General features: G+C 37.6%; 2 protein-coding genes across 2 annotated transcripts in view; both read left to right on the forward strand.

Moving 5' to 3' along the window:
• The window catches only part of LOC148941039 (acyl-CoA synthetase short-chain family member 3, mitochondrial-like), a 316825-nt gene that overhangs the window by 67378 nt on the left and 222573 nt on the right, over positions 1 to 26874 (forward strand). The window lies entirely within an intron of this gene.
• On the forward strand, positions 917 to 24845 carry LOC148941040 (acyl-CoA synthetase short-chain family member 3, mitochondrial-like). Its single transcript, XM_089105585.1, has 2 exons — positions 917 to 1087; positions 24672 to 24845. The coding sequence occupies exons 1-2, from the start codon at positions 968 to 970 to the stop codon at positions 24765 to 24767; spliced, it is 216 nt and encodes a 71-aa protein (XP_088961711.1). The 5' UTR covers positions 917 to 967; the 3' UTR covers positions 24768 to 24845.

Here is a 26874-nt window from a genome sequence, read left to right on the forward strand (position 1 = left end):
GAACAACATAAATTAAAGAACAACAGAAATTAAAGAACAACAGAAATTAAAGAACAACAGAAATTAAAGAACAACAGAAATTAAAGAACAACAAAAATTAAAGAACAACAGAAATTAAAGAAAGGGAAATTAAAGAGAAGCATGGTGCCTCAAATTAGTCTGGAGTAAGACCAAAAAAATGTAATAATGTTAGGATTTCTTTAGCTGTGGCCAGATCAGAAAATTATAATCGGATATGATAAAAATAATTTGTTGACATCAGATGATCGAATCATTGATGTCCATCACATTTTAGGATTGTTTGTTATTAAATAGTAATTTAAAAAGCTTTTCTAACTGGAAGTTTTGTCTTACAAACTTTTCATGCACATCTTTTGGTTTAGCAAGTCTCTTGAATCCATAGAATTATGCTAAACTCCTAAAATTATTCGTAGAAAATACTGTTAGAAGATGCCGAGACTACTACTACTACTAACAACTCACCGCAGCACCAAGCCACCTGAGGCCAACACAGCTACGCACGCCCCTCCTCCATCCCAATCTATTCAAAGCCTCCCTTTTCACACCCTCCCACGAAGTTCCAATTTCCTTTAAATCTTTCTTTATGACGTCCTCCCACCCCAGACGAGGACGACCTGCTTTCCGTTTAGCCCTAGACGGTTGGTCGAAAAGAACAATTCGCACAACGTGCCCTAGCCATCTCAACCTTTCTTTCACTATTTTACGATACGTCTCACTTCAATGAAACCATTCGATGGAACATTTTCTCTATTTCGAAAGTCATTTTAGATTCTAAATTTGATTACAGAATTTCATTAAAAGAAATTTTTGGGTAAATTTATATAGATCCTAAAGTTTTTTTGTTAAATATATCCGAAATTTTTTCTTGATCAATTAAATTTGTTTTGCAGACTGTGAAATAGAAGAAGAGCAACTAAATAAAGAAGTCGTAGCTTTAGTTAGAAGAATGATTGGACCAGTAGCGGCTTTCCGCTTAGCTGTTAAAGTTCAGTCCTTGCCAAAAACTCGGTCAGGCAAAATTGCACGAAAGTCTATCTCCGACCTAGCTCGATCAAAACTTGTCAAGGTAAGATCCTACAGGTTTTTAACTGCGTCGACTCTATTGCAGAGGTTCCCAACCGATTCTGAGCGATGCGCTACCAAGGAATTTTTAAAATCCTGATGGCCTCCTCGTGATATTTAAGCTGGGTAATTCAAAATTTTACGTCTATTCACCTGAAGAAAGCTTAAAAGGCCAGTGATTTGGTATCTTTTTTTGGGCTGTCTTTTTGGTATAAATTATAATAATGCAAAATACTGTCTGAATACAACGCCTCTTACACAATGTATAATGTCATTGCAATACTATAATGTATGTTTTTCTCTCTTTAAACGCATATGAATGTAACGTCATTCACGTGAAAAATGTTTTTTCATAATTAAAGTTCTAAGGTATAGTCAGCCGAAAGCCACACTTCCTGTCCATACCCACCAAAATATTGCCATTCCCAGCTGGTGGGGCGTGCACTTTTCGTTGAGAATCATGGCTCTACTGGTACTGTAACACAACGCTGTATAGCCTTTGAATCCATGCCGTAAGACCGCTTCGCGCTGTAGAAACATTCATTACAATTTTGATCAATTTTTCAATTTTCTTCAGCATTTCTTCATTTTTTCAACGACATTTCTTAAGCGATTCTAGGCATTAACCCCCCCCCTCCGGCGATTACCCCCCGAAAAATACCCCCCCCCACCACGGAAAACACCCCCGGAAAATACTCCCGCGGAAAACCCCCGTGGAAAACACCTCCCCCCCCGCAGAAAATACCCCCAGAAAATACCCACCGCGGAAAATACCCCCCGCGGAAGGGAGTAGGAATTTTGGTACTTGTGTATTATCCGCCATTTACTCGAGTTTACGCTTCGTAAAACTTGAGAACAAGCAGATTTCTCCTTTAGTTTCTTTCTGCTTAGCGTAAGACTAGACAAATACAAATGGTAGAACAGATGGAAAATAAGTAATTAAATATATAAATTCGGGTTATATATTTGCAAATAGGGGGGGGGGTAAAGTATTTGGACAGTTTGAAGTCAGAAAACAGTTCTTACTCAATAATGGACTCACTCACTCAAGATTACGACGTGTAAAAATCGAGAACAAACTGGTTTCTTCGTTACTTTAGAAAGAAATTTGGGCTATGTATTTACATATTAGGGGGGGGGGGGGGTAAATTAGGTAAAATCTTTCTGCATATTATAAAGTAAGAATTGTTTTCTGACTTCAAAATTTCCAAATAATTTATCCCCCCCCTCTTATGTGCAAATATATAGCCCAAATTATATATTTCCTATCTATTATGTCACTTGTCTTTGTCTTGTCTCGTGCTAGCCTGAGAGAAACTAACGAAGAAACTGGTTTGTTCTCGAGTTTTATACAGCGTAAAATTGAGTGAGTGGCGTAAAATACACAAATACCAAACTGCTTCCCCCTACGGAAAAAACTCAAATAAAATCCTCAAATTTCTGAAGCCTTATTTTCCATGGGGGGAGGGTATTTTCCGGAGGGTATTTTCCGCAGGTGGGGGGTATTTTTCGGTGGGGTATTTTCAGGGGGGGTGTTTTCCACTGGGGGTATTTTCCGCGGGGGATATTTTTCGTGAATGGGATATTTTCCGCGGGGCTTTTCCGTGGGGGAATTTTCAGCGAGGGCTATTTTCCGGGGGGTAATCACCGGGGCGGGGTGGTAAACACCGGCCACCGGAATTACGATATGAAAAAGTCAACATTGTAGCAGCAACGTTACACCGTTCTCTGAACAACAATTAATGGATTTGAAAATAAGTTGATAAACTTTTCCTAGAAAGTTTTTTCCGTCTGATCAGTCCTTGAATCTCCATCTCCGTTTCGTATATTTAAATTTTGAATAGTTTGTTTATATTGATTGTGATGAATCCAGAAAAGGTACTTGTATAACATAACACCTGAAGCTCAAGTTGTTCATGCATTGATGCACTGTAAACCGGTTTCTTTCGCTAGTTTCTTTCAACTTAGCATGAGAAAGTGCAAAGAGAAATGACAGGATAAATGGGAAATATATATTTGGGCTATGTATTTGCACATTATGGGTGGGGTGGGGGTAAAGTATTTGGACAGTGTGAATTTAGAAAACAATTCTTACTTCACAATATCAGAATAATTGTAGGTAACACATTTTGCATGCAGACCCACTGTTCCTTACCCCCCTCCCCCATGTGCAAATACATAGCCCAAATTTGTTTCCAAAGTTTTATATTTTTATCATATTTAGGTATATTTTAATAGGATTGACCTAACTTTACGTCTTGAGCTGAAGGGGGTATATCATACAAGTACCGTAGAAAATGTTATTTTGGTTTTATAGCTGTTTTTTTACGTTAGTCTTAGTGGGGAAGGACTTGTTTAAGCGCAAAATGTTATATTTAACGTAATGTAACTTGACCACTTTGCGTAGAAATTTACGAGCGCAGAGTGAAAAGACGTCGTGTCTGGGCTACTTTACAGTCACACCTTTGGGTAAAATCAAAACTACATACACCTACACTGCCAATACTGTCTCGCGTTGGTAAATTTTGTTAATGATTTTCAATGTTTAAGCTAAAAATTACCTATTGGCGACCAGAAAAAAGAATTAAAATTAGAAAGCTGGAAGTCTGGAACAAATATTGGAACTTTGTATAATAAGATTTTGAAAATCGAAACGAAGAAAAATTCATTTTTAGAAAAATTATTCCCCCCCCTCCAAAGAAAAATTCAAGCGATAGTAAAGAGCCATATTAACCTTTAAGCTAAGCGGAAAAGTTTTAGTGATAATTCAAACTTTGAACAACCAGAAACTACCATCAATGAACAAATGAAACCCGAAAAGAAAAGTAATTAAGGTAAATAACTATATATAAAGCATATATAATAAAATTATACTATATTAATATATACTACACTATATTATATATATATTAAACTATATATAAAGCAAACAGTGATAGATAAAATTGAATAGTCAAGTCATATTTCAAACAATCAGAGACTACTAAAACAGGGGAAAGGCTAATGCCCTCCCCCGCCCAAAGATCTTCTTAAGATTATTGCGTCCATTGCGCTTTAAGGAAAATTAAATATATTTTAAACATTAATGTTTTATAATTTCTGTATTGATAAATCAAAAGATTCTGTTAAATTAAAACTTGAATTGCCGGGATTTCTAGGGAGTAAAACAACTATTAATCAACCATTCAGTTTGTTTTCGTTAGTTCTGTCAAATCCCCGTAGTGATTCTCTTGATTTTATATATATTTTTTTGAATTTTTTCGAAGTACTAAAAAGTTAAACCACACTGTTCAAAATAAATATTGTATTCAAGAAAACATAAATTATGCCATAATATTTAGAACCTTTATGGGCAAGGGAAGAGCATCAACCCTATTCCTGGTTTTAATAATTTCCTTTCCTTTTCAGTTTGGCTTGGTTGTTCATCTTAATTCTACTATTTTAAGATTTATTTATTTATGTATATCAATATCTCTCTTCTGTATGTTGTATGTTGCTATTTATTTTATTTTCTGTTCATTCGGAATTTCATTTATTTATTGACTGTAATTTCTGGTTTTTTAAAGTTTGAGTTATCATAAGACTTTATTTCGGCTTAACTTAAATGTTACTATTGCTCTTTACGCTTATTTGAAATACTTAAAATTCGGAAAACATTTTTTTTTTCAAAATCAGTTTCTCTTCATTTTTTGTCTTCAAAGTTTTACTATAGAAAGTTTTAATATCTTTTAGCTTCTTCAGGTTTTTTGCTTAGGAATTAAAAATTGGAGTGTGGAAACCATTGCGGAGCCAAACCAACCCGTGATGAGCAAACAACAATATAATTAAGTGCTGCCAGCTCATACATTAGCCCTTGAGGTTTTGAGCCCTTGAGGTCTGTTCTGAATTGTGAACCTTTTGAAGATTTTTGCACTTAATCAGGCAATTGATCATGCATCACTGTTTTTGAAGAAATTTGAAACTTACTGCAAAACTTGAAAATTTCTGGAGGGGATACCCTTATATCTTAATGCAGCGAAAAGTTCGCTGTATTATCCCCATGGCTGAGAATATTTGAGAGATCCCATAGTTGCTCTCAAACCTCTAAGTTCTAAAAGCAGTACAGAGAAGTAATACTGATTTTTTAGCAGTTTTTGCACAGTGAAAGATCTGGTGATAGGGGTAGTCGCCTTGCAGGAGTGAGCCAAATTCTTTCTTGTTGAATGGCACGTGGTCATCATAGTTGCGGGACTTGCTTCATTGAGTAAATACCAGAGACACAAGATTTAGCCCCAACTCTACAACAGGCATTCTGTATTGTTTAATCTGAAAAGGTGAAAAGCCAAATCCAATTGAATATTCCCTGATCATGCCATAGAATCCACTGTTAATTTGGATTCGAAGACAGAGGGGAGAATTACAGAGATTATTATGAATGAATTGTGAAGTGGGCTATAGCTCTTCTGTTTTATCTGGGAGTCTCAGCTAGTCACTGAGACGCTACGTATTGTCTAAATGACTGGTTTTGACACTACTCACCATGGAGGTAATCCTTTCTTCCCTTTGCAGTAGCATATAGCTGTTGAGAAAGTGAAGTCTATGGTCTCTCAATCCCTGTCAATGTAGTGACGACGATTTGCTCAATATTCCTGCTCTTAGAATATTTACTAGTGAGATTGCTGACAATCCTCTCATAGTGTGAGCTATATTCCAGTAAGTCTACGAAACTCTGGGACAAAATTGCAATATAAAAGATTTTTACACCGTCTTGTAGAGAAAAATTCTATACAACATATCAAAAGTCCCCAACAATCCCCTGGGTGGAACAGGGTAAAAAAAAAACAGGGGAAAAGGGGGAAAATTGTAAAAATTCAGGGGCAGATTTATCATGCGCTCGAACTTCATGTCTGCTCTATTTCTGCGCGGAGAAATCGAAAAAAGAAAGTTATGTTGTTTTTTCACTGGACTTGGTTCAATTTCCCCCTTTAGCGGGGGAGCGGGTGGGGAGAAAACAATATCCTCGAGTGTCGTGCGATATGGCTAGTGAAAATGTTGCCCCCAAGGTTTTTTGACTCGATGATTTCAAAAAACATGGTAATAGATTCGTATCTTACGTTTTTGCAGTGTTTTCACCGTAGGCGAGACAATGCATTGGGCCTTCGGAGTACGTGGGCAGATTTACTTCGACTATATAATAAGACAAAACTAAATATAAAAAATGATACAAATCAGGTAACTTCGGTAATCACAGCGAAAGATAATTACGGTTTTGATTAAACAAAAAAGGAAAAGATAAAGCATTTTTACTAAACATCGTCTTCTTCATTGTTATCAACAAAAGCATCTTTATTGGAACACGCAATCTTTTGACAGGTCTTTGCAAGCAAGTGTGCAAGGCAATCCATTTTTTGGCAGCTACAGCGTGATATGTAACAGTTAGAACACGTGCAGCTGCAACGAATCACATTTAACAGATGAGAAAGAGCAGGTCCGATGTCTATCATGATCAGAGTGGGGCATCCGTCACGTAATCACCAACCTCAGCCTTTTGGGTCGAGTTCTGACGCGATATTACGCCATTCCATTACCTGATAGAAGGCTCTCTAAGAATGAAATTTCGCAACCGATTGAGTTGGTGGAAGTCTCTCTGGGTTCACAAAAGTTGATTTCTGTGAGCTATTCAGTTTTTCAAAAAAAAAACCTGTACCCAGCTTTACTGAGACCCTCCCCTTTCTTAGCGTTGTAGAAACAAATCAAAATATTTTCACCAGATTGCTGGACTTCTTCCTTAGTAGAGCGCGGATTAAGGAATGCTTCACAGTTATTCCTAAATTCTTCATGGCTTTTCAGGAATGGCAGGACAGCCTGCTTTCCTATCCCAAACAAACGGGACGTTGTGTCGCAACCAAGAAGAGCGTGGCCAACAAGAATATAGTGACAAACCTGTCACGGCAATGGAGACCACCGTTCTTTGGAACTTCTGCCTTTAGAGGACTATCAGCAGGCTCAGCATTGATGATGTTCACCTCTTCCATGCTCAAAGGTCGGTTGAAAGTCACAACTGGTACCATTCCGTGCTGTCGTGCTTTATCAGAGATTAAATGTAAGGTCGTGTATGCACAAGAAAGATCGGAGGGATTATAATCGATCTTAGGCAGAAAAATAATCGACGAAGTGTTTTTGTGTGACCCATGGTGAATTGGTTGCATAAATCCACTCCATCCGACCCGTTTCGTGTCATGTATTCAGCTTGCATGCCTTAGTAGGTCAATGCCATCAATCTTGCCGTCGAAGGTGATGGTCGGGAGGGGTTTGTACACAAGACTGTTCTCCTGTTGGCTTCTGTTGTAGAAGAAGAATGGCACTTGTCCAACCTGCTGGAGTACTTCAAGGTTTACAACTGCTCTTGGGATTAAGACTGGAAATTTGGGTAGCCTATTGTGGCAGCAGCTAATATGCCCTTCCCATGGAAATCACCTTTTCCGTAGATAATGCAAATGTCGTGGTCGACATTGTCCCCAATGAACTGGATGAAAGTTCCAGGATTCATCCCTGTAAATTCTGTACCATGAGTTACTGTGGCAGAACGCTCGAACGAAGCACTTCAGAGTAAGACGTAGAAAAACCTAGCCTATTCAGCTGGTGGATAAGAAAATGTGAACCAGATTGTTGGTGTAACTAGACTCCTAGGTATACTTGTAAAGGAGCGAGCAAAGATCGGGGGCGGCAAGCCTGCATTATTGCTTGACCGATTGAACCTACCAGCAGGTCCTTGTCTGATTCTTGATTAGTAGAGAAAGAAAGAGCCTCAGAGATTGTGGCAAGAAGTTCATAACTTTTTCCTTTTCTTCCATACTGCTCAGGCTCGGGTAGTCAGAGTCTGTACACTGCACTAACCTAATGTCATTCAAAAAATTACTTTGACCACTGTCTATATCCTGAGCTTCAGCTGGTCTTCTTCATTCGGCTGTGGAGTTCTGTAAAAATCACGAAGGATCTCATTTGCTGTTTGTCGGAAAGTCAAAACACCAATCTGTGGGCTTATGTCAGATATAAATATGCGGTCTCCGTAGGTTTCATTCAGGAGTCATTTTATATGCTTTGTCGTGTACAGCGACAGATCTGGTCGAAGAAAAAGCCTCATATTCTCTGCTATATCTTTCACTGTAAACTGTTCATCTTCGAGTTCTTCGAAATAATTAACAGCTTTAATGAATGCATCTCAATTTGTACTCTCCTGTGGCCTTCCAGCAGCGTTCAACAGATCAGTTGCACTAGAGTACCGCTTTGGAATCTCTCTTAGAGTTTTAAAGTTAGAGTAGCATATCTTATGATACACTGAATCAGCTGCATGCAAATCCGAGCTTATAGAATTCAGACTGCCGTGGATAGCATTAGCCCAATCGTCATTTTCCCTAGAATTAATTAAAAAAACTTTTTCCACAACATGAGTTTTTCAAAGAAAAGTAAAGAACTCCATTAAACAAAAAATGAGCAAAAATAAAATCAAATAATCTACCAAGCGTGAAACTACCACAAATCATCACCAATAAATAAATGAAACCCAAAAAAGAACAGAAATTACAATAAATAACCGAGTCAAACTCAAAACGAGCAGAAATTAACATAAGTTCCTTCCCAAAGCCAGATCATAATTTACACTTTACTGAAACAACATTAACGTTATTACTTTAACAACTTTAATAAATCAAATAATACTAACATATTGATTATTAAATATCAGTATATGTATGTTAAACCGAAAATGCACATTCGTTTGTATTTTTTATTTTCATTCATTTGTAATCATTTGTATCTTTACCATACAAAAATGTCAAGTCTTCCAATCACTTTCGACTATTAAAAAGGGCACTACGCCTTTCGATTTTGAACCTTATTCGAAACCTTATATGCCCCCAGGGCATAACTTACAACCCTTGCACTGAGGTTCCTGAGGGGGTTATCATCCTAAAAGACCTAATTTCCAGAACTTTCAACTACGTTGAACAAAATGGATATCTCAAAATTTTAATTCAATGTGTTTGGGAAAAGGGTGGGCGTGAGAGGGGTGTTAGTCGCTATCCAATCACTTTCAACTATTAAAAAAGGCACTAGCCCTTTAAATTTCCAATTGAATGATCTCTTTTGAAGTTTCTAAGACAATGATTTCAATAAAACTTTATAAGCCCCCAGGGCATAACTTACAACCCTTGCCCTGAGGGCTGTGGGGGGAGGGGTTGTCATCCTTAAAGGCCTAATTTCCAAAACTTTCGACTACACTGAAGAAAAGAGCCATCTAAACATTGTTGTTGGGTGTGCTGGGTGAAAAGGTGGGCGTAAGAGGAGGGTTAGCTGTCCTCAAATCAATTTCGGAATTTAAAAATGGCACTAGCGCTTTGGATTTCAGATCGAAAGAGCCCCTTTTCAAGTTACTACGACACAGATTTCAATAAAAACCTTATATGCCCCCAGGGCATAACTTATAATCCTTTTTCCTGAGGGTTGTGGGGGAGCGTCCTCCTCAAAAATATGTTTTCTATCTGAAAATCAACTACCCTGAACAAAATGGCTATCTCAATATTTTTATTGGATGTGTTTGGGGGAATGATGGGTGTGAGGGGCGGGGGCTAGTTTCAATCCAATTACTTTCGACTATTAAAAAGGGCACTAGCCCTTTGAATTTCCAGTCGAATGAGCTTTTATTGAAGTTTTTACGACAACACCTTCTTTAAAAACCTGATATACCCCCAGGGCATAACTCAAAACCCTTGCCCTGAGGGATGTGGGGGAGTATCCTCCTCAAAAACAGATTTTCTATCTGGAAATCAACTACGCTGAACAAAATGGCTATCTCACTGTTTTTATTGGATATGTTTGGGGGAATGATGGGTGTGAGGGGGGCTAGTTGCCCTCTAATCATTTTCGACTGTTAAAAAGGGTACTAGCCCTTTGAATTTCCAATCGAATGAGCCTGTTTTGAAGTTTCTACGACAACACCTTCTATAAAAACATGCCCCCAGGGCATAACTTAAAACCCTTGCCGTGAGGGTTGGGGGGGAGTGTTCTCCTCAAAACCATATTTTCTATCTGGAAATAAACTACGCTGAACAACATGGCTATATCACAATTTTGATTGGAGGTGTTTGGGGGAATGATAGGAATGGGGGGGGGCTAGTGGCCCTCTAATCACTTTTGGCTTTTAGAAAGGGCACTAACCGTTTGAATTTCCAATCGAATGATCCTGATTTGTAATTTCTACAACAACTTCTTCTCTAAAAAACCTTATATGCCCCCAGGGCATAACTCAAAACCCTTGCCCTGAGGGTTGTGGGGGAGTGACCTCCTCAAAAACGTATTTTCTATGTGGAAATCAACTACGCTGAACAAAATGGCTACCTCCAAATTTTGATTGGATGTGTTTTGGGAAATAATGGGCGTGGAGGGGGGGGGGGCTAGTTGCCCTCCAATCACTTTTGACTTTTAAAAAGGGCACTAGCCCTTTGAATTTCCAATGTAATGAGCCTGTTTTGAAGTTTCTACGACAACTCCTTCTATAAAAAACCTTATATGCCCCCAGGGCATAACTTACAACCCTTGCCCTGAGGGTTTTGGAGGAGTGTCCTCCTCAAAAACATATTTTCTATCTGGAAATTAACTACGCTGAACAAAATAGATATCTCAAAATTTTGATTGGTTTTGTTTGGGGGAATGTTGGGCGTGGGGGGGGGATAGTTGCCCTCTAATCACTTTCGACTATTAAAAAGGGCACTAGCCCTTTGAATTACCAATGGAACGAGCCTGTTTTGAAGTTTCTACGACAACACCTTCTATAAAAACCTTATATGCCCCCAGGGCATAACTTACAAACCGTGCCCAGAGGGTTGTGGGGGAGTTTCCTCTTCAAAAACATATTTTCTATGGGGAAATCAACTACGCTGAACAAAAGAGCTATCTCAAAATTTTGATTGGATGTGTTTGGGGGAACGATGGGCGTGGGGGGGGGCTAGTTGCCCTCCAATCAATTTTGACTATAAAAAAGGGCACTAGCCACTCCAATTTCCAATCGAATGAGCGCTTTTCGAAGTTTTTACGACGAATCCTTCGATACGAAGTGCCTGGGTATGGAGAAAAAAAACACATTGTGCCCCCATCGGTCTTTACTTAGGCAGCGCTAGCGCGCTGCCTGTGATTACAGCACTGAAGAAGCAATTTTTTCACTTCAATTGTGGTTACTTTTTGGCACTCATCATTTTTGGCTTTTTTCGTCTCAGACAGAAGGACTAGCTTCGTACTGCAAAACATATGTTGGACTTCACATTGTATGCGTCTTGACTAGATCTAGTGGATCTGTTTAGAGAAGCTTCATTATCACAGGAATCGTCATTCTTTCTTTTTACGAGACAAGCAGTGGACGTCGGACGGCAGTAGTCTTTTCTGCACTGGTTGTGCACTATTTCATCGTCTTCAACTGTTATCTGTTCACCCCGTTGCATACATGCCTCGTTGATCTGAAGAGCTCCTTTGTTTATGATGCTGACACTTTCACCACCATTACAGATGCTTCGGCTGCAGAGCTTGTAACGTTCATCTTCTTCCTTCATGAATAGGGTGTCATATGAAAAATGCAAACAAAAATTTATTAGGCCAGAAAGAGGAGCATTTTGTACGAGCCACATTGTAGTCACACTTTCTGCTAAACCTAAGCCCTGTTTCTGACACGAAAACAACCCACAAAGTAAATCTGTCCATTAGATTTGTGAGCTTGACACCTCTAATCAGCCTCAAGCAAGACGGCGCAGTTAAGAATTTTGGCCAATTAAGTGGCACTCAGACATTGGACGTAAAGTGAGGAACCAAAGTACCTTAAGTTGTACGTAAGGTTTACCACTCGTTCACAGGTCAAAATAGAGTTGAGAAACTATACAGTCAGCGTCTTAAACAGGAAGCGCCGCACTTTCCAAGTATCTATTTCTGCTCTGACTTACAACATAAAACATCTGAAAATAGCTTGAGCTATAAGGAAAGTTGCAAATTTTCACTAAAGTTTGAATTCACTTTACGACCTTAACGACCACTTTAGATCAGTGCAGGAATGTACTTTAAACCTTACGACCGGTCGTAAAGTGGACTTAATAGTAGTTTGCGACCTGCGTGTGAGCGCCGCTTTAGAGAAACCCTTGAAGGGATGGGCTAGTGCGAATTTCAAAAACTAGGTCACTAGTCAGACGCTGTATTCGTATCCAAGACATTGGGTTTAGCAGCCACAAGTCTGACTATAATGTGGCTCGGGCGATAGAACATTAGCCATCTCATGGTAAAATGCAAATCATCGTCGTAATGACGAAGTATCTTAGTATCATCTACCAAAAGCATTGTATTATTTTCACCTCATGCCGCTAGATGTCGCTGCGAAATTATGTAAAGGAAAAACCTCTTACTGGCATTGTCTGTGTGTTTGGAACTCTCTTCCTACTAGCCTTCTCTTTTGTTGCTTTGAATCTTCACTTTCTTCCCGAGGTTCTTCTTGATAATTATAAAAACAAAACTGTCTTACCTTTATGATCAGCAAATGTGTCCAATGGTCATGTCTTATGTTAAAGCTTTCACTAGGTGGCAGCAAGTGTATGCACTTAGACTTATAGCGCATTCACACATAGCGGAAATCTGAGCGGATTGTGAAAAGAGTGCCCATTTTCCGACCGGTTTTAACAATCCGCTCGGATTTCCAATATGTATAAATGCTCTATTAGAATCTCCAGCAAACAGGCACCAGGGAATATGATATTGAACTGTCATCAAAACGGTGCTAGAGGGCTTTAAGGTAGAGTTGATAGACCTTTGTCTCCTCTCCAAATTTTATAGAGCCCTCTGACTATCTTTTTCTTTAAGAATATCTTGATCTCTCCCTCTTTTTCCCTTGTAACTGGAAAACGGGGGAAAGGCTAATGACAGAGCAATTAAAGTAACATCTTTATTCTTCTCGCACTGGGAAACCATAGAAAACAAGTCTTGCAGACTGCTGTACATGATCTTTATTTCCCCCTCTTTTCCCCTTGTAAGTGGGGAAACGGGGGAACACAGCAATAAAAAAGCATATTCGATCCTCTTGGATCCGAGAGCATCAGGAATGCCATTATCAGCATCAAAAACTACCGGTCGTAAATTTTAGAGTTTTCCTCTGGATTCCCCCCCCCTTTTTTCACCCTGTTACACCAAGAGGATTCTTGGGGACTTTTGGTATGTTGTACAGAATTTTATTCTCTACAAAATGGCGTAAAAATCACTTATAATGAAATTTTGTCCCAGATCGTCGATTTTTTCCGTAGATTTACTGGTCTATACTGGAAACAGAGTGCTGGAAAACTAATTCGGAGGGGAGGAAGCTACTTTTGGCAAAGTGAATGTGATGAATAGTGAGCAAAGAAAACTAAAAAACTGGTCCTTTAGTGCTGTAAATTATCAGTGAGTCGACTCGTTCAAGCGTGGTGATGTTGATACCACGCCTCAGAAGCCACTCGCACATTGAATCCGAAGCCCTTGAGACCTAAGGACATCGAACACTTTCTATCCTTGTACCTTTTAATAAAGACATTGAGGAAATACACGTCCTTTGCAGATAGATATGATGGAATTTTTGGATACTGCAACAAAGAAGGCAACGTGATCTGCTTGAAGAACCGTGGTGATTGCAACTAAGTGTGAAGGTTTCAAAGAAAATTGGCAGTATCTCTTGGTTGACAGTTAAAGCTAGAGGATTGTAATTCATTACTACTAAATTCCAAGGCAAAGACAAGAGTGATTGACCTTTTATTTCATCAATTTCATGAATTTGAAAACTCAGTCTTTGCACTTCAAACGAGATTATCCGCCTCTCTTGAGAGTTTCAAGACCGAGTGAGAGTGTTCATGCTCACCAGAGGAAGTTCAGTTTTACACTTTGAACTGCGTTCAAAGTTGTACCTCTGAAGAGGCAGACACTGCAGTTGTGCTGGGCATGTTGGACTGCTCAAAGAGGGCTTTCGGTGTTTTATATGTCGATGCGAGCGACAAAGACATTGTTGTCCTTTTGATGTATCATTATAAGGTATTAAGGATGTCATTCAAATTTTAAAAGCAGAAAGTTTTGCTCGACTCCGTTGATATTTAGTGCCTATACGTTACCTTTACAAGAATCTATTAAATGACTCAGTTTGTCAATTTGTCTTCTTTGTGCCGTTTTGGCTGTGGTATAATGGGTTTTATGCTCTCTAAAACAAAAAACTTGTGGCTCAGGCTATCGAAAAATGTTGATTGCTGGAAAATATTGCTTTGCTGCTGCAGCAGATAGAGAAGTCAAAGCTTGATCCTTTGGTAAAAGAAAATTTTCTTTTTATTTACAAGAATGCAATTGTCGTCACATGTCGTAAAAACCTATACCTCTTTACGTGCTTAGCTCTTAACTGGCAGGTTAAAAAATGTTACACTAACTGCAGGGTGGGGACTGCAGGACTCCACTTTTTAAAAATTCGAGAAAAAACCGTTGTAAATCTATCGCAATCTTGCTTACAACATATTCGGATATATCACTTACAAGCACTAAAACACAAAAATCATTCCATTGCATTTTGGACATAAAAACTTGGCATGTTCCACAAATACACTTTTTTTGGCAAGAAGGGCAGATATACTTGGATTTCGGGTCCTCTCTTAGGAGTCAAGTGATGCAACGACCTTTTTGGTCATTGGAATCTGACAAAGAGGCCTGGGGGACATTCTCAGCTGAAAATCATAATATGGGTTTTGGTGAAATTACAGCAGTGCTGCTCGTGGGATCCTTTGGAGGGTTGCTCTGATCCTAAGTTGCGATTCAATGTGGGATCTTCTTAACTCTATCTGCATTTTTCTTCGGGTCAATTCTTCTTCTTTGGGTCTTGAGCAGCTCCGAATAACATTGGCATTGACTCCATCTTATGTCCATGATTGCATGGTCTCTAATTCCGAGAATAGATGAGTTGGGTTCCCTTGTATGACTAGCAAAAAAAGGGGATTGATTTCTCTTTCATTTTTTTCACCATGCCTACGTTGGTCATTCTTAAGTGTCTGAGTATTTCCATGAGCTCTATGGACATGAAACAGTTGACCACTTTTGTGTTGGGAATCGGACCCTTCGAGTGATCTACTAGGGTTATGTTTGTATAACCCTCGAGGGTTATGCTGAACTGAAGCATTGTGGATATCAACCATAGATGTTTCTTTTCCTATGTAGATGTTTCTTTTCCTATGAAAAGACATTAGATAGATAAAATATCTCAAAGACTACTAGAAATGGATTATTGATGCCATACTTGTCCAGTTATGAACAAGTGTAGTTCTTGAATTTGCATCATCCTCTAAATGCAACTAGCATTTCATGAATCGTCAGGCACTTGCCTTTTGAATGATTTCCTTTTCAGTTTGCGATGAAGAGGTCAACAAGTCTTTTCTGGGAGCTTGATTTCCACCTCTTTCGTGACGTGTGTGCCATTATCGAACCGAAAACAGTTTTCCAGATAATGGAATCACTTCAAGCTCACCGTAGCGCGGTAAATGTCCCGCCTAGTTCCATCAGCTCCAAAGAGACCTTCGCAATCTCTAATGTCCAATTTGAATACACTAGAGAGATACAGAAGGCTTGAAAACATTCGCACCTCTATGACATTGACTGGTTTCAAGTGTGTTTGCTTATCTACAATTCTAAAGTTATAATACAGACCGTACTCGTCAATCTTGGCATTGATGTGAAGGACAATCTTCTCAAAGATCTCGGCTGTGATGAAAAGGTCACATCCCTTTTCAGGAGGTTTGTGGTCTTTCTTCTCTCGCCTGTCCTTTAGACCTGAAAAGTGTATAACAAGATTACAGGCTCTCGTGCCTCCTCTGTAAAAAGTCTTTGGCTTGTTCGTAATATTGGTCCGGTTTGTCGGGTGTTTCATAGGATACTAGATCCTAGCTATAAATGATCTTTTCCCGCTTTGAAAACCAAAATATATATATATATATATATATATATATATATATATATATATATATATATATATATATATATATATATATATATATATATATATATATATATATATATATATATATATATATATATATATATATTTGTGTATATAGTAACGGGAGACCAACAGCTACAGAGCAGACTTTTAAATATTGATTCTCATTGTCACTTGTCTTCTATCTGTGACTCTTGCTCCAGTGGAGCAACAAGTTGGAGCAACAATTTAAATCATCTTCCACTTCTCGTATTTTCATGTTATCTTTGGCATAGTTGTTTGTGTTTCGCAATATTTCTTCCAAGAGATACATTGTGTTACAAGAGAATAATCTAAAAGATATGCAAGGTGCTTTTTAGCACCGGGATCTAAAAATTTAGGGTTCAAAATCACCTTCGGGGGTTTGTAATGGATCCACCACTAAATTGATTTTTCGATTAATTTGTCCCGCTACTTTGAAGCTGAAAATATTATGACGATTGATGATTTGATCATCGCTTACCGTTGAAAGAAGCTAAAGGAAAATATAAAGTTTAAGTTTTGTATTTGTTTGTGGAACTAGAGAGCAAGTAATGTCCTATAAGAGGCCAAACTAATTCATTTGGAAATCAAGTATGTGGTAATGTAATTAGACCAAGCAGGCAGCAACCGTCTAATAATTCACGTTTGTTGGCTACTTTTTCTACGCGAAAATGGAGGACTCCACAGTGAATACATACGACGTTGAAAGGTCCCAATGACTTGTAATTAACACATGCGTAGTTTAAGGCATCTTTGTAGGTTTTTACTCGGTTTTGTGCCACGGTTTGTTGGATTAAAAGATTTTGATTGTTTTGTTCGTCTAACGTAATATTTCTTTCTTTTTCGTTTTCATTTTTCACTTATTCTACTTCTTGCTGTCGCTTATCTTCTAACAGCACAATCCTTTGATCTCCACTGTCATTTTTAATACGTTCTAATACTTACTTTCGTGTGTCTGCTGACCCCACAGTTATTTGTTCTTTCCCTTTCATTTTTGACACTTTTTGATTCCCGCTGTTGTTTGTAATTCTCACTGCCACTGATCTTCTTTGTTCTTCTTTGTTCTTGATATTTCTTTGTTCTTCATTTTCATTCTTGATTCGTTCTAATTCTCGCTGCCACTTATCTTTTAACAGCATATTTCTTTGTTCTTCAATTTTGTTGTTGAATCTTTGTAATTGTCCTTTTCTCAAATATTCTCATTAGATATGTCTTTAATCTTCATTTTCGTTCATCATTGCTTCAGAATTTTTTTTCAATACTCCTTGCCTTAGCTGCTTAGATTGGTTCTGTCACTTTTGATGGTCTAGGTTGTTCATTTAGACCTGTTCATTTGCATCTCTCAGGTTGCTCTCTTTATCTTGTCTTATTTGATGGTCCAGTTTGTTCATTTGGAGCTTACATTTTAGTCCTCTTATGTCCTTTTTTGTCCTCATTTGAGCTTTGATTAATTTATGTTTTTGTCCTCTAGATATTAGAAAACTGCTGAAAATACCTCTTGAAATTTACATCACTAGACATGAATAAATGAATTTACATGTTTCTAAGTTTTATTCTACAGATTCTTCTAATACTGTTTGGAATCTAATTTCATTGCGTCTTCACTTTCAATACGCATAATTGTTAAACTATTTAATCTTTTCCGATCCATTGTTGATATCAGACATTTTTTATTGGCTTTAGCCTGGAAAAGGTCTATCTCTAGAAGCAACGCTTACTGGAATTGTTGAGAATATTTTACAATTTCGAAAAAAAAAATCATTTTGGTGGCGGCACGGGGCCCTTTCAAACGCGGGGCCCGATTGGGCCTAATCGTTCCAATGGCCCTTTATCTGCCCTGGGTAGGGTCTGTGAAACGCCAGAGCCCTGTATCTACGCAACTGTAAGGGATTTCAAGATGTTCTTTTGCTGAGGTTTAGAACTCAACTGGTCTGAAGAATACACGAGATATCAGTCTCCTAGCATAACCAAGTAGTACAAGATGGACAATAAACTTAGCACTGGGGTCTGAGAGACTCCACCCGTAATGACTTGTGAGTACATTTATACCCTCAAAAGTGGTAGCTCAAGCATTTGCTACCCTCTCACACTAGTTTTTAATGTCATGCGCGTTTACCTCCCTTTTGGCTTAAAATTTACAATTAAATTTAGCAAAGCCACAGTTTCTAGATCTCTTACAGTTTGATAGACATTTCAGTTTGGTAATGTTATGCCATTTGTGTCAAACTTAATGGCATTTCCAGATGGCGGGGCAGAATGACGGCGAGTATTTCTCATCGAAGCGCTGTACAAAAACTTTTTAATTTGCAGGAAATAGACCTCGTGATTTAATTAAGATAAGATAGATAAGATAACGTGTATTTCGAGCCAAAATGTGGCCATGTACACAAATAACATACAAGATTAACAAATTGCAGCACTCGTCACAATAATAAAGAAAAAAATAAAAATAAAATAAAAACTACTCTCTTCTTTTTGCAAAATACTCATCAAGATATCTTCCCACTAGACAAATAAATTGTGACGACGTACTTTTCAAGGCATCAGGAAGCAGCACTCCATCATTCCCAAATAAACTTTCCCTTACCCCCAAAAGATCTCGACAACGACCCAGACAATACTCCAAATTCTCCTCCTTTTCTTGACAAAGAGGGCAAGCAAACCTGCCGTCCGGGACACTTTTCCTCCTTTCAAAAACTTTCAATCTCGAACGAATCGGAAGGCAATTAGATCGTAGCTGCATCCGATATGTAAGGTATCTAGACGGTAAATTTAACTTAAAGTAAAATTCCTGACCATAAATTATCTTAACCTCATTATAATACCTTAAAGTTTCCGAATTCTCAATCTCCTCAACCCATTTCTGTATCGTCTGGTCGTCCAGCACCCGCTTAATTTCCTTGTCCAACTGTAATTGTTGACTAGTTGGTCCAAGGCCGTCATTCCATGCGAAAGAAAAACCTGTTTTATCCAATACCTCTTTAACTTTAAAAGGCCAAGATCTTTTCCTATGTAGCTGAAGTAACTCATCATATGCAGCCTTCAGTAACCTATCACTGGGTAACTGTACAACCCTTAGCCAAAATTTTATCATTTGGACTGTCCTATAACTTTTAAGCACAGTTTATGGAATTATCCAGTAAGTTTATCGCAGATCATTTCTGGTCTTCATTCTCGGTACGAACAAAAAGCTCCTCCCACTTATTTATACATTAGCGGGTTAGTCTGTTTCCGTCAGTCAATGAGAAATGGTTACAAAGTGCATTATTCGTAATAGCGGGTTTCCACTTGTTTCGTGTCCAAGAGAAATCTGACTTGTCTACCCGTGAAAAGATCTAATGCCGTATATGTTTATATCTGCAAAAACGTTCTCTGGAGCACTCGCACCTTGGTCCGGGTTTTTATAATGGGTGAGATAGGGTATGATCATACTGCTAATTCTATAAACTGTGCTTTTAAGAGACCACAGTCCAAGGTCTCCTTTAAGAAACTGGGTATAAGTCATTCTATGCAACCCGTACAATCTCTTAAAATAACGTAGCTGAACTGGGCAGCGTTCTCATGTCCCCAGATCTCTGCCCCGTAATGAAGAATCGGCATAATCTTAGATAAAAAAAACCTCTTATGCAAAGACAAATTCTTTATTCCACTAATTTTATTCCTGAAAAGCGAAAATGTTGCAGCTCTTCCCCTATTTAACACTTTTTTAATATGAGAACTCCATCCACCATTACTTCGGAAGATTTTTATCCTCCAAAAACAAATATATTATCAATTTTTTCATTCCTTTTACTGAAAACAACCACTTTAGTTTTCATAACGTTCAGCCGTAACTTTTCATTTGTAAGTATTCCTCAATTAAATCCAGTAACATCTGAAGCTCCCTTGCCAACTTCGCCACCAATGCAGTGTCATCCACAAATAATAACACCGAAAAATTAATTTTTCCAAGACACAGCTTTGGAGCCCATTTTTCTTCCAAAAACTCCACCATATCATTCAAAAACAAACCGAACAGTCGCGAGGACATGGCGCTGCGCTGCTTCACTCCTTTCTTAAGGTCAAATAGCCTAGAAAATCCCGAGCCTGCAACCCTGACCATAGACTTAGTCCCAGAATACATACGAACAAATAAACGAATAAAACTTAAAGGTAGACCTACATCTCTTAAACACTTTTCAAGGAGAGCTCTATCTACATTGTTGAATGCCTTTCTTAAGTCTAGAAACGCAACGTACAGCTTTTTTCTACCTGATCCATACTTCTCTATCAGTGCACTTAACACAAATGCTCTATCCGACGTACTATACCCTTTCCTGAGACCCCCTGCTCCTCTTTAATTACCCTATATCCCTCCAGCCATTCAATCAATCGAGTGTCCGAAATCCTTTTAGAAATTTTACTAAGTGCAGGTGCTAATGCTATCACCTATATCTATCATGATAACTAGGACTACCTTTCTTAAATAGAAGCACCATAATCGATACTTTCCATAGGGAAGGCCATACACCGCTACTTATAATTCTATTAAAAATATTCACTAAAACTAGAAAAAAAAATCAAGAAACCTTTTTAACAAAACTGCTGGTATACCATCTATTTCTGGCCCTAATCCTCCCTTCATCTTCTTAACTACTTTCCTAGCTTCATCTGAGGTTACCTCCTTCACTAACTCATAATCTTTTCCTTTCATCGGAAACTGCGGAGCAACCCTTGATTCTTCACTATCAATGCCACTAGAATCTTTTAATCTATACTCTCAAGAAAACTAGGCCAAGTATCAGCTTCAGGGATTTGTAATTGGCCTTTTCCTTGTTCATTCTCCTGCCTTATTCCTAACCGAAATTACTTTGGATCCGCTTACCATATAATCCTCCTATATCTCTTACTGTTCCTCTCTAACTTTCTCTCGTTGGTTTCTCCGTTATAATCTTGTATATTCTCTTATCATCTCCATAAACCGTAAAAATAAGCCCTGTCTGTTTTCCTCTATGCAGTAAGCATTTACACGATCTAATAACTCTTCCAACTCCTTTTTAAAAGAACTACATTCATCATCAAAACAACTATTTTTCCTTTTCATATTTGGTTTCTCTGACACACGAGCACACTCATAAATCACAAAACCCGAATCTTCCAAAATTTCATCTATATCTCTTGTTTCATCATGCAGACTCTCAACTTTCTCAATTATTTGAGGCCTCAAAAACTCCTCTTTCATCAACTCCAGCTCCTCTTTACTCCATTTACTCTTTAAAAACTTCCCTGAAAAACAAAGATCCTTTGTAACCCTCCTAGTAGGACTATCACCTTTTTTATTCCTTGGAACTCCTCTTCCAAGGCAAAGCTTAATCTCAACCGGTAAATGGTCAGAGCCTACGACCCTAAGAACCTCAACATCAACAATCAGGGCCACTAGTTCAATACCAACAAAAGCATAACAGTTACACTAGGGTTTGTCACCGAAAGAGAAGTAAACTCATTCTACTCCCCATCCTTCCCAAATCTTCCATGTGCAATCACTCATACATTGACTGAACACAGTTCCAGAAGCGATTTACCACAATAATTAACCCTTCTTTCAATGTCTGTGCTCCTTCGAGATGTTTAATAAATATCAGGTATCAGGTCCGGCGTATCAGCAAATGAAACTTGATTAATCTCCTTATATATTCCCGTATAAGCATTAAAGTCCCCCACCACCAAAAAATAATCCTTATCAAAACGTGATCGCAATTGCCTAAGCTCCTCCTCAAATAAATCCCATGTCACTTCTACTACATACGAACTATTCTGGGGGGCAATATACACGGCACCTAAAATCAAACTCTTACCACTAACAAGATGAATCCTAACCCATATAATATTCTCCGATACGACCTTGCTTAATTAACAACAAAATACCTCCATAATATCTCATATTCTTTGCTGGTTTACGCGCCACATTTTCTACCCAGTATCCTTCAAAATAAGGCACTGTATCGTCACTATGCCACGACTCCAGAAGAGCAATAATATCAACACCACCTTGGTCCTTCTGTACTTGTTCAACCTTATTTCTCACACTCTGGACATTCCACATGATTACTCGCAAACATGGCCACACTGTCCCTATTCACTTAGAAGACGCTGGCCGTGTGTCTGCAGAAAAGAGGGAATTTCTGGCTCATCCGATAAGTAAAAAAGTCTAGAATAATCTTTTACTGATGCAGTTTTGATGCTCCTCGACTGGTCCCTATAGTTAAATCTTCCACCGCCAGATTTAGAGTTCTGTCTTGCAACATAACGGACTTCAATGCGATTTCGATCATCCGGGCTTATGACCTCCCAGGCTTTTAACTTTTGGGTATTTTTCACAGCTATTAAAGAATTCCGGACAGGAAACAGAACCCCTTTCGAGAAATGTGGTTTTGAATCACATATATTAAGTTCAATTCTCGTCTTGATATTACTGTCAGCTTGATTATACCTCTCAGAGCATTCAGACACCACTCTGCCAGCAACGGAAATGTCCGTTTTTTCGCTAGCCGGTTCTTTAGATAGTTCGACTTCTCTTGTTTCTGCTAACCTGTTTTGAGGAGGCTCCTGTTTGTTCACTTCACTAGAGCCGGTGGTAACTTCCTTAAGACAGTCCTAAGGAAAGTCATAAGCAAACACTCTGCCGTCGATGCATGACTTTTCTTCCTTAATCTTAACTTGAATGCTTTTTGACAGAGTGAAATCTAAAACCGGTTATAGGTTTTTAGGAGATTCGATTTGCCTGGCAGTATAACCAGGGGCAGCTGACAACACATTTCTCTTCTATAGGGGATTAGACTTAAGAATTACCCCGCGAAATTCAACAGAGTTCATGTTTAGTACAACTGGTCCCGCAAACATTCTGAACACGTCTTTGACGTCACAACGGTTCAGATTTAAGTCCGGTATACAGTTATTAAGAACCATAATTATTTCTTGCTTCAGCGTATATATAGCAGGATTAATAGGTTCGAAGTTATATAGGACAATGTCTTGTGAGTATGTCTCGTAATGACTTGTGAGTACATTTATACCCCCAAAAGTGGTAGCTCAAGCATTTGCTACCCTCTCACACTAGTTTTTAATGTCATGCGCGTTTACCTCCCTTTTGGCTTAAAATTTACAATTAAATTTAGCAAAGCCACAGTTTCTAGATCTCTTACAGTTTGATAGACATTTCAGTTTGGTAAGGTTATGCCATTTGTGTCTAACTTAATGGCATTTCCGGATGGCACGGCAGAATGACGGCGAGTATTTCTCACCGAAGCGCTGTACAAAAACTTTTTAATTTGCAGGAAATAGACCTCGTGATTTAATTAGTGGATGTTGAAGGAAGCGATTAAATGCTTCCTCTATGCTATATAACTAGTTCTTCTGAAGTTATATAACTTTTAAAGTCTCTTCTATCTATAGTTCAGACTCGGATTGACAAGTTTTGTATGCTGAGCTATTATATTTTAACCATATTTTATTAACAAGTTCATTACATAAAATACTTAGCATTTGGTATTGGAAAAGTACTTAGTACTTATTAAGTACTTATTTAAGTGCTTATTTAGTACTTTAAGTATTTAATTACTTCTTTAAGTGGTTACTTAAGTACTTATTTGGTCCATATTATTAGTATTTTCACTTATGCATTAATATTAGTATTTTCCATATTATTAGTATTTCATTCCTGATTCATATGCGTATTAACCAGAATGTAGTGACATTCTTCCAACTTTTCAATTTCAGGTTCTTCTCATATAAAGAGTGCTTCTAAGTTTCTTAATATTTTGCATTTTTAGCAATTACTAATTTTTTTTCTTGATTTCTTGTATAAAAAACAGTCTGCCTTCAATCATGTATGCACTTGATTAGTTTCCTACGGACCATGCTCGCTCATTACTCAAATCATTCTGGTTCTAATCCTCGCTGGCCCTTGATCAGATGTAAGTGAGAAAGGTTAATTTGTTTAATTTGCTTTTTGAGTTTATAAGTCTCTAGATCAGTGGTTCCCGACCAATTTTGGGCCATGTCTCACCTAGGCATTTCTAAAATCCTAAGGCATTTTTAAATGTTTTACTGTGGTATTTATTTGAACAATTTTGCGTCTTTGATCTGACATGCTGATTTGAACTATGTCTTCTATCCTCTTTTTATACGAATATACCCGTGAACCTTTTAGTAACCCGAATTCCCAAGCAAGTGCTGTTATTATCTGATAGAGGTTTATATAACTTGGACATCATATATAAATTGTTTCCTTAACAAGGAATTTTTTTTTTAATTTGAAAACTGACAATTCCCGGGCAAGTATATAATGCCCCTGTTCGTAATCAGTGCTATTGATTCTCCCATAATTCGTTGTCATACCTTCTGCTTCTCCGTTGTTACACCAACCAACCTGTTACATTTTCGATGAGTGGGTCCCTGACTATGAGTCAAAAGTGTAAATCTGGCTTCATCGGTAATTACCTAGTTTTTTCTTGGCCATTTTTATGCAATATCTTGCGTAAGCTACAAAAAAATTTAACTGACTGGACATTCACAAAACAATTTCTTACAGGTACCTCCAACGATTGAAGATGCAAGTGTATACATCGACATTAAGAAAGCCCTTCAGAAAATAGGCTATGCTTTAGAAGCACCTGATCCTGAATAGATGACACTGTCAGTTGTAATTTTAATGAGTAAATTGCAATAAAATTAAAGGTTCAGAGAAAAAAAAATTGAAGTTTGACTGGAACCAGAGTTTATCTAGAGATTTTATGTAGAGTTTATTTATTTTTGACCTCTGAGTACTAAAATCCAAATTATTAAGGGGGGGGGGGGGAAGGGCAACTTTCAAAAACAGTTTCTGGAATAATCAAACGATATATTTTGAGACATATGTTGTTCAAAATTTTCTGGGAGTGTTTGTGCTAACCTCGAGACGATTTCTGTCCTGAACCTAGGTATGACTAATTAAAGGTTACTCTTAATTGAGCCATAATTTAATCTCTTGTCCTGGTACCCCAGAGGCACATTATTTAGAACTTTACAATGCTCTGACTAAATGAATATCGTTTTTCAAAAAGATATTCATTTGGGACTGCAGTGCGGGTGCCATTTGGGACTGCAGGGACTGCAGTGCGGGTGCTATTTGGGACTGTAGTGTTGCTTAGGGACAAAAAACCTTGAAAGGGTGTTTCATGACCCATTTATCAGTTTTGAGCTTTCAAAATGGAAAAGTGAGCTTTATTCTGCAATTGAATGCTCAATTTTCAAATGAATTTGGCAGTTAGATAGATAGGTTGTAAAATTGGTCAAAAATATTTTTTTTAAACATTCAACTGGACAATAATTTTCAATTGTGAAAAAAAAATCTTCGGGTTTGTTTGGGAAAAAAAACTAAAATATTTTGAATACTACGTCTGATCGGAAGAAAAAGGACACGGTTAAAGTCAACATCGTCGAAAACTCAAGCTGAGGTAAATAATCTGCCATCTTGAAAGCGAAACAAAATATCAGTTTTGCATTCTTTGCACTGACGTGATTCTTATATATTTTTTTCTCCCGTATTTAGCTGGTTACCAGAAAATCTTAGTTTGACGAATATGAGCTTATTTGAGAACTGATGTCAACATTAATTTTCTTTTTGTAAATTCTTATTGATAGCGTTCAGGTTTGAGCACTGATTTAGGCTATTTAGTACCGCCAAACAATGTTTTTCGTCGGTGAATGACAAAAACAGTGTCAAGAAAAAGTTCTAACATCCAATCGATCCAGTATTGTTGAAAAGCAATTCCAGTAATTTCACAATTATGAGGATATACTGCAACAGTTCTGGTTTCCCATTGACTGCGCAAGCAATACCATGAAAATTTTGTTCTTCTTTGGTTTGTTAAACTTAATCTACCGCCCTCCTTTGTCACGAACCCCTGTCACCGGCTGAGTACCATCGACAAACTTAGAATCTTAAATTTTTTCACGTTTTATTTTGTTAATTTGTCTGAAAACTTTAAAAAATGCATATCGTGTTTTCAGTGCATATACTTTCCATCCCCTTGCATTAAAAGACTAAGTAAAGAAAACACCTAGCTTCGATTTTTACCTGCTCTCAATAAAAACAAAAATACAATTTTGAGTTGACCGTTTTAAAACTTGGTCCTTACAAATGATGATATTTTCTAGTGTATAAAGCAATTTTATATTAAAGATATGGCTTTTTTCAAATAATATTTTAATTGTCATTATCGTCATAATGATAGTTATAACCATTAACATTGTTAAGGGGAAATGTTTCCCTATAAACATGCTAATTGTGCTACCTATTACCCATCCATGAAAGGTTATAAATTTGGTCCTACTAACAGAGGTTTTTTCCTTAAAAGGGGTAAATTTGTATTAGACTAGAGCATCATTAAACTGTATTCTTGTTCACACGTGGTGTTTGCTATTAACATCTTCATTATTAAGAGGAAGTTCATTATAAGTAGTCCTGAAATTTACTCTTTACCTAGCCAGAAAAGTTTACACCTTTGGACCTATTAATAAATGTTTGTATTTGCCTGGAAAAAGGCCAATTTGTATTTTAGTGAAGTTATCATTAATATCGAGGAAATAATTATAGCCTTGTATAAGCGACGCATTGCAATTTTTGCGGGTCTGCATATATATACATATATATATATATATATATATATATATATATATATATATATATATATATATATATATATATATATATATATATATATATATATATATATATATATATGTGTGTGTGT

Source organism: Artemia sp. Qi Xiang Cuo, chromosome 19, assembly GCF_049724085.1.
Source record: "Artemia sp. Qi Xiang Cuo chromosome 19, ASM4972408v1, whole genome shotgun sequence".
In the NCBI taxonomy this organism is placed as follows: Eukaryota; Metazoa; Arthropoda; class Branchiopoda; order Anostraca; family Artemiidae; genus Artemia; species Artemia sp. Qi Xiang Cuo.

Coding starts and splice junctions, on each gene's coding strand:
- LOC148941040 (XM_089105585.1), top strand. CDS start 968: ATGATTGGACCAGTAGCGGCTTTCCGCTTAGCTGTTAAAGTTCAGTCC. Junction 1,088..24,671: donor CTCGATCAAAACTTGTCAAG/GTAAGATCCTAC, acceptor AATTTCTTACAG/GTACCTCCAACGATTGAAGA.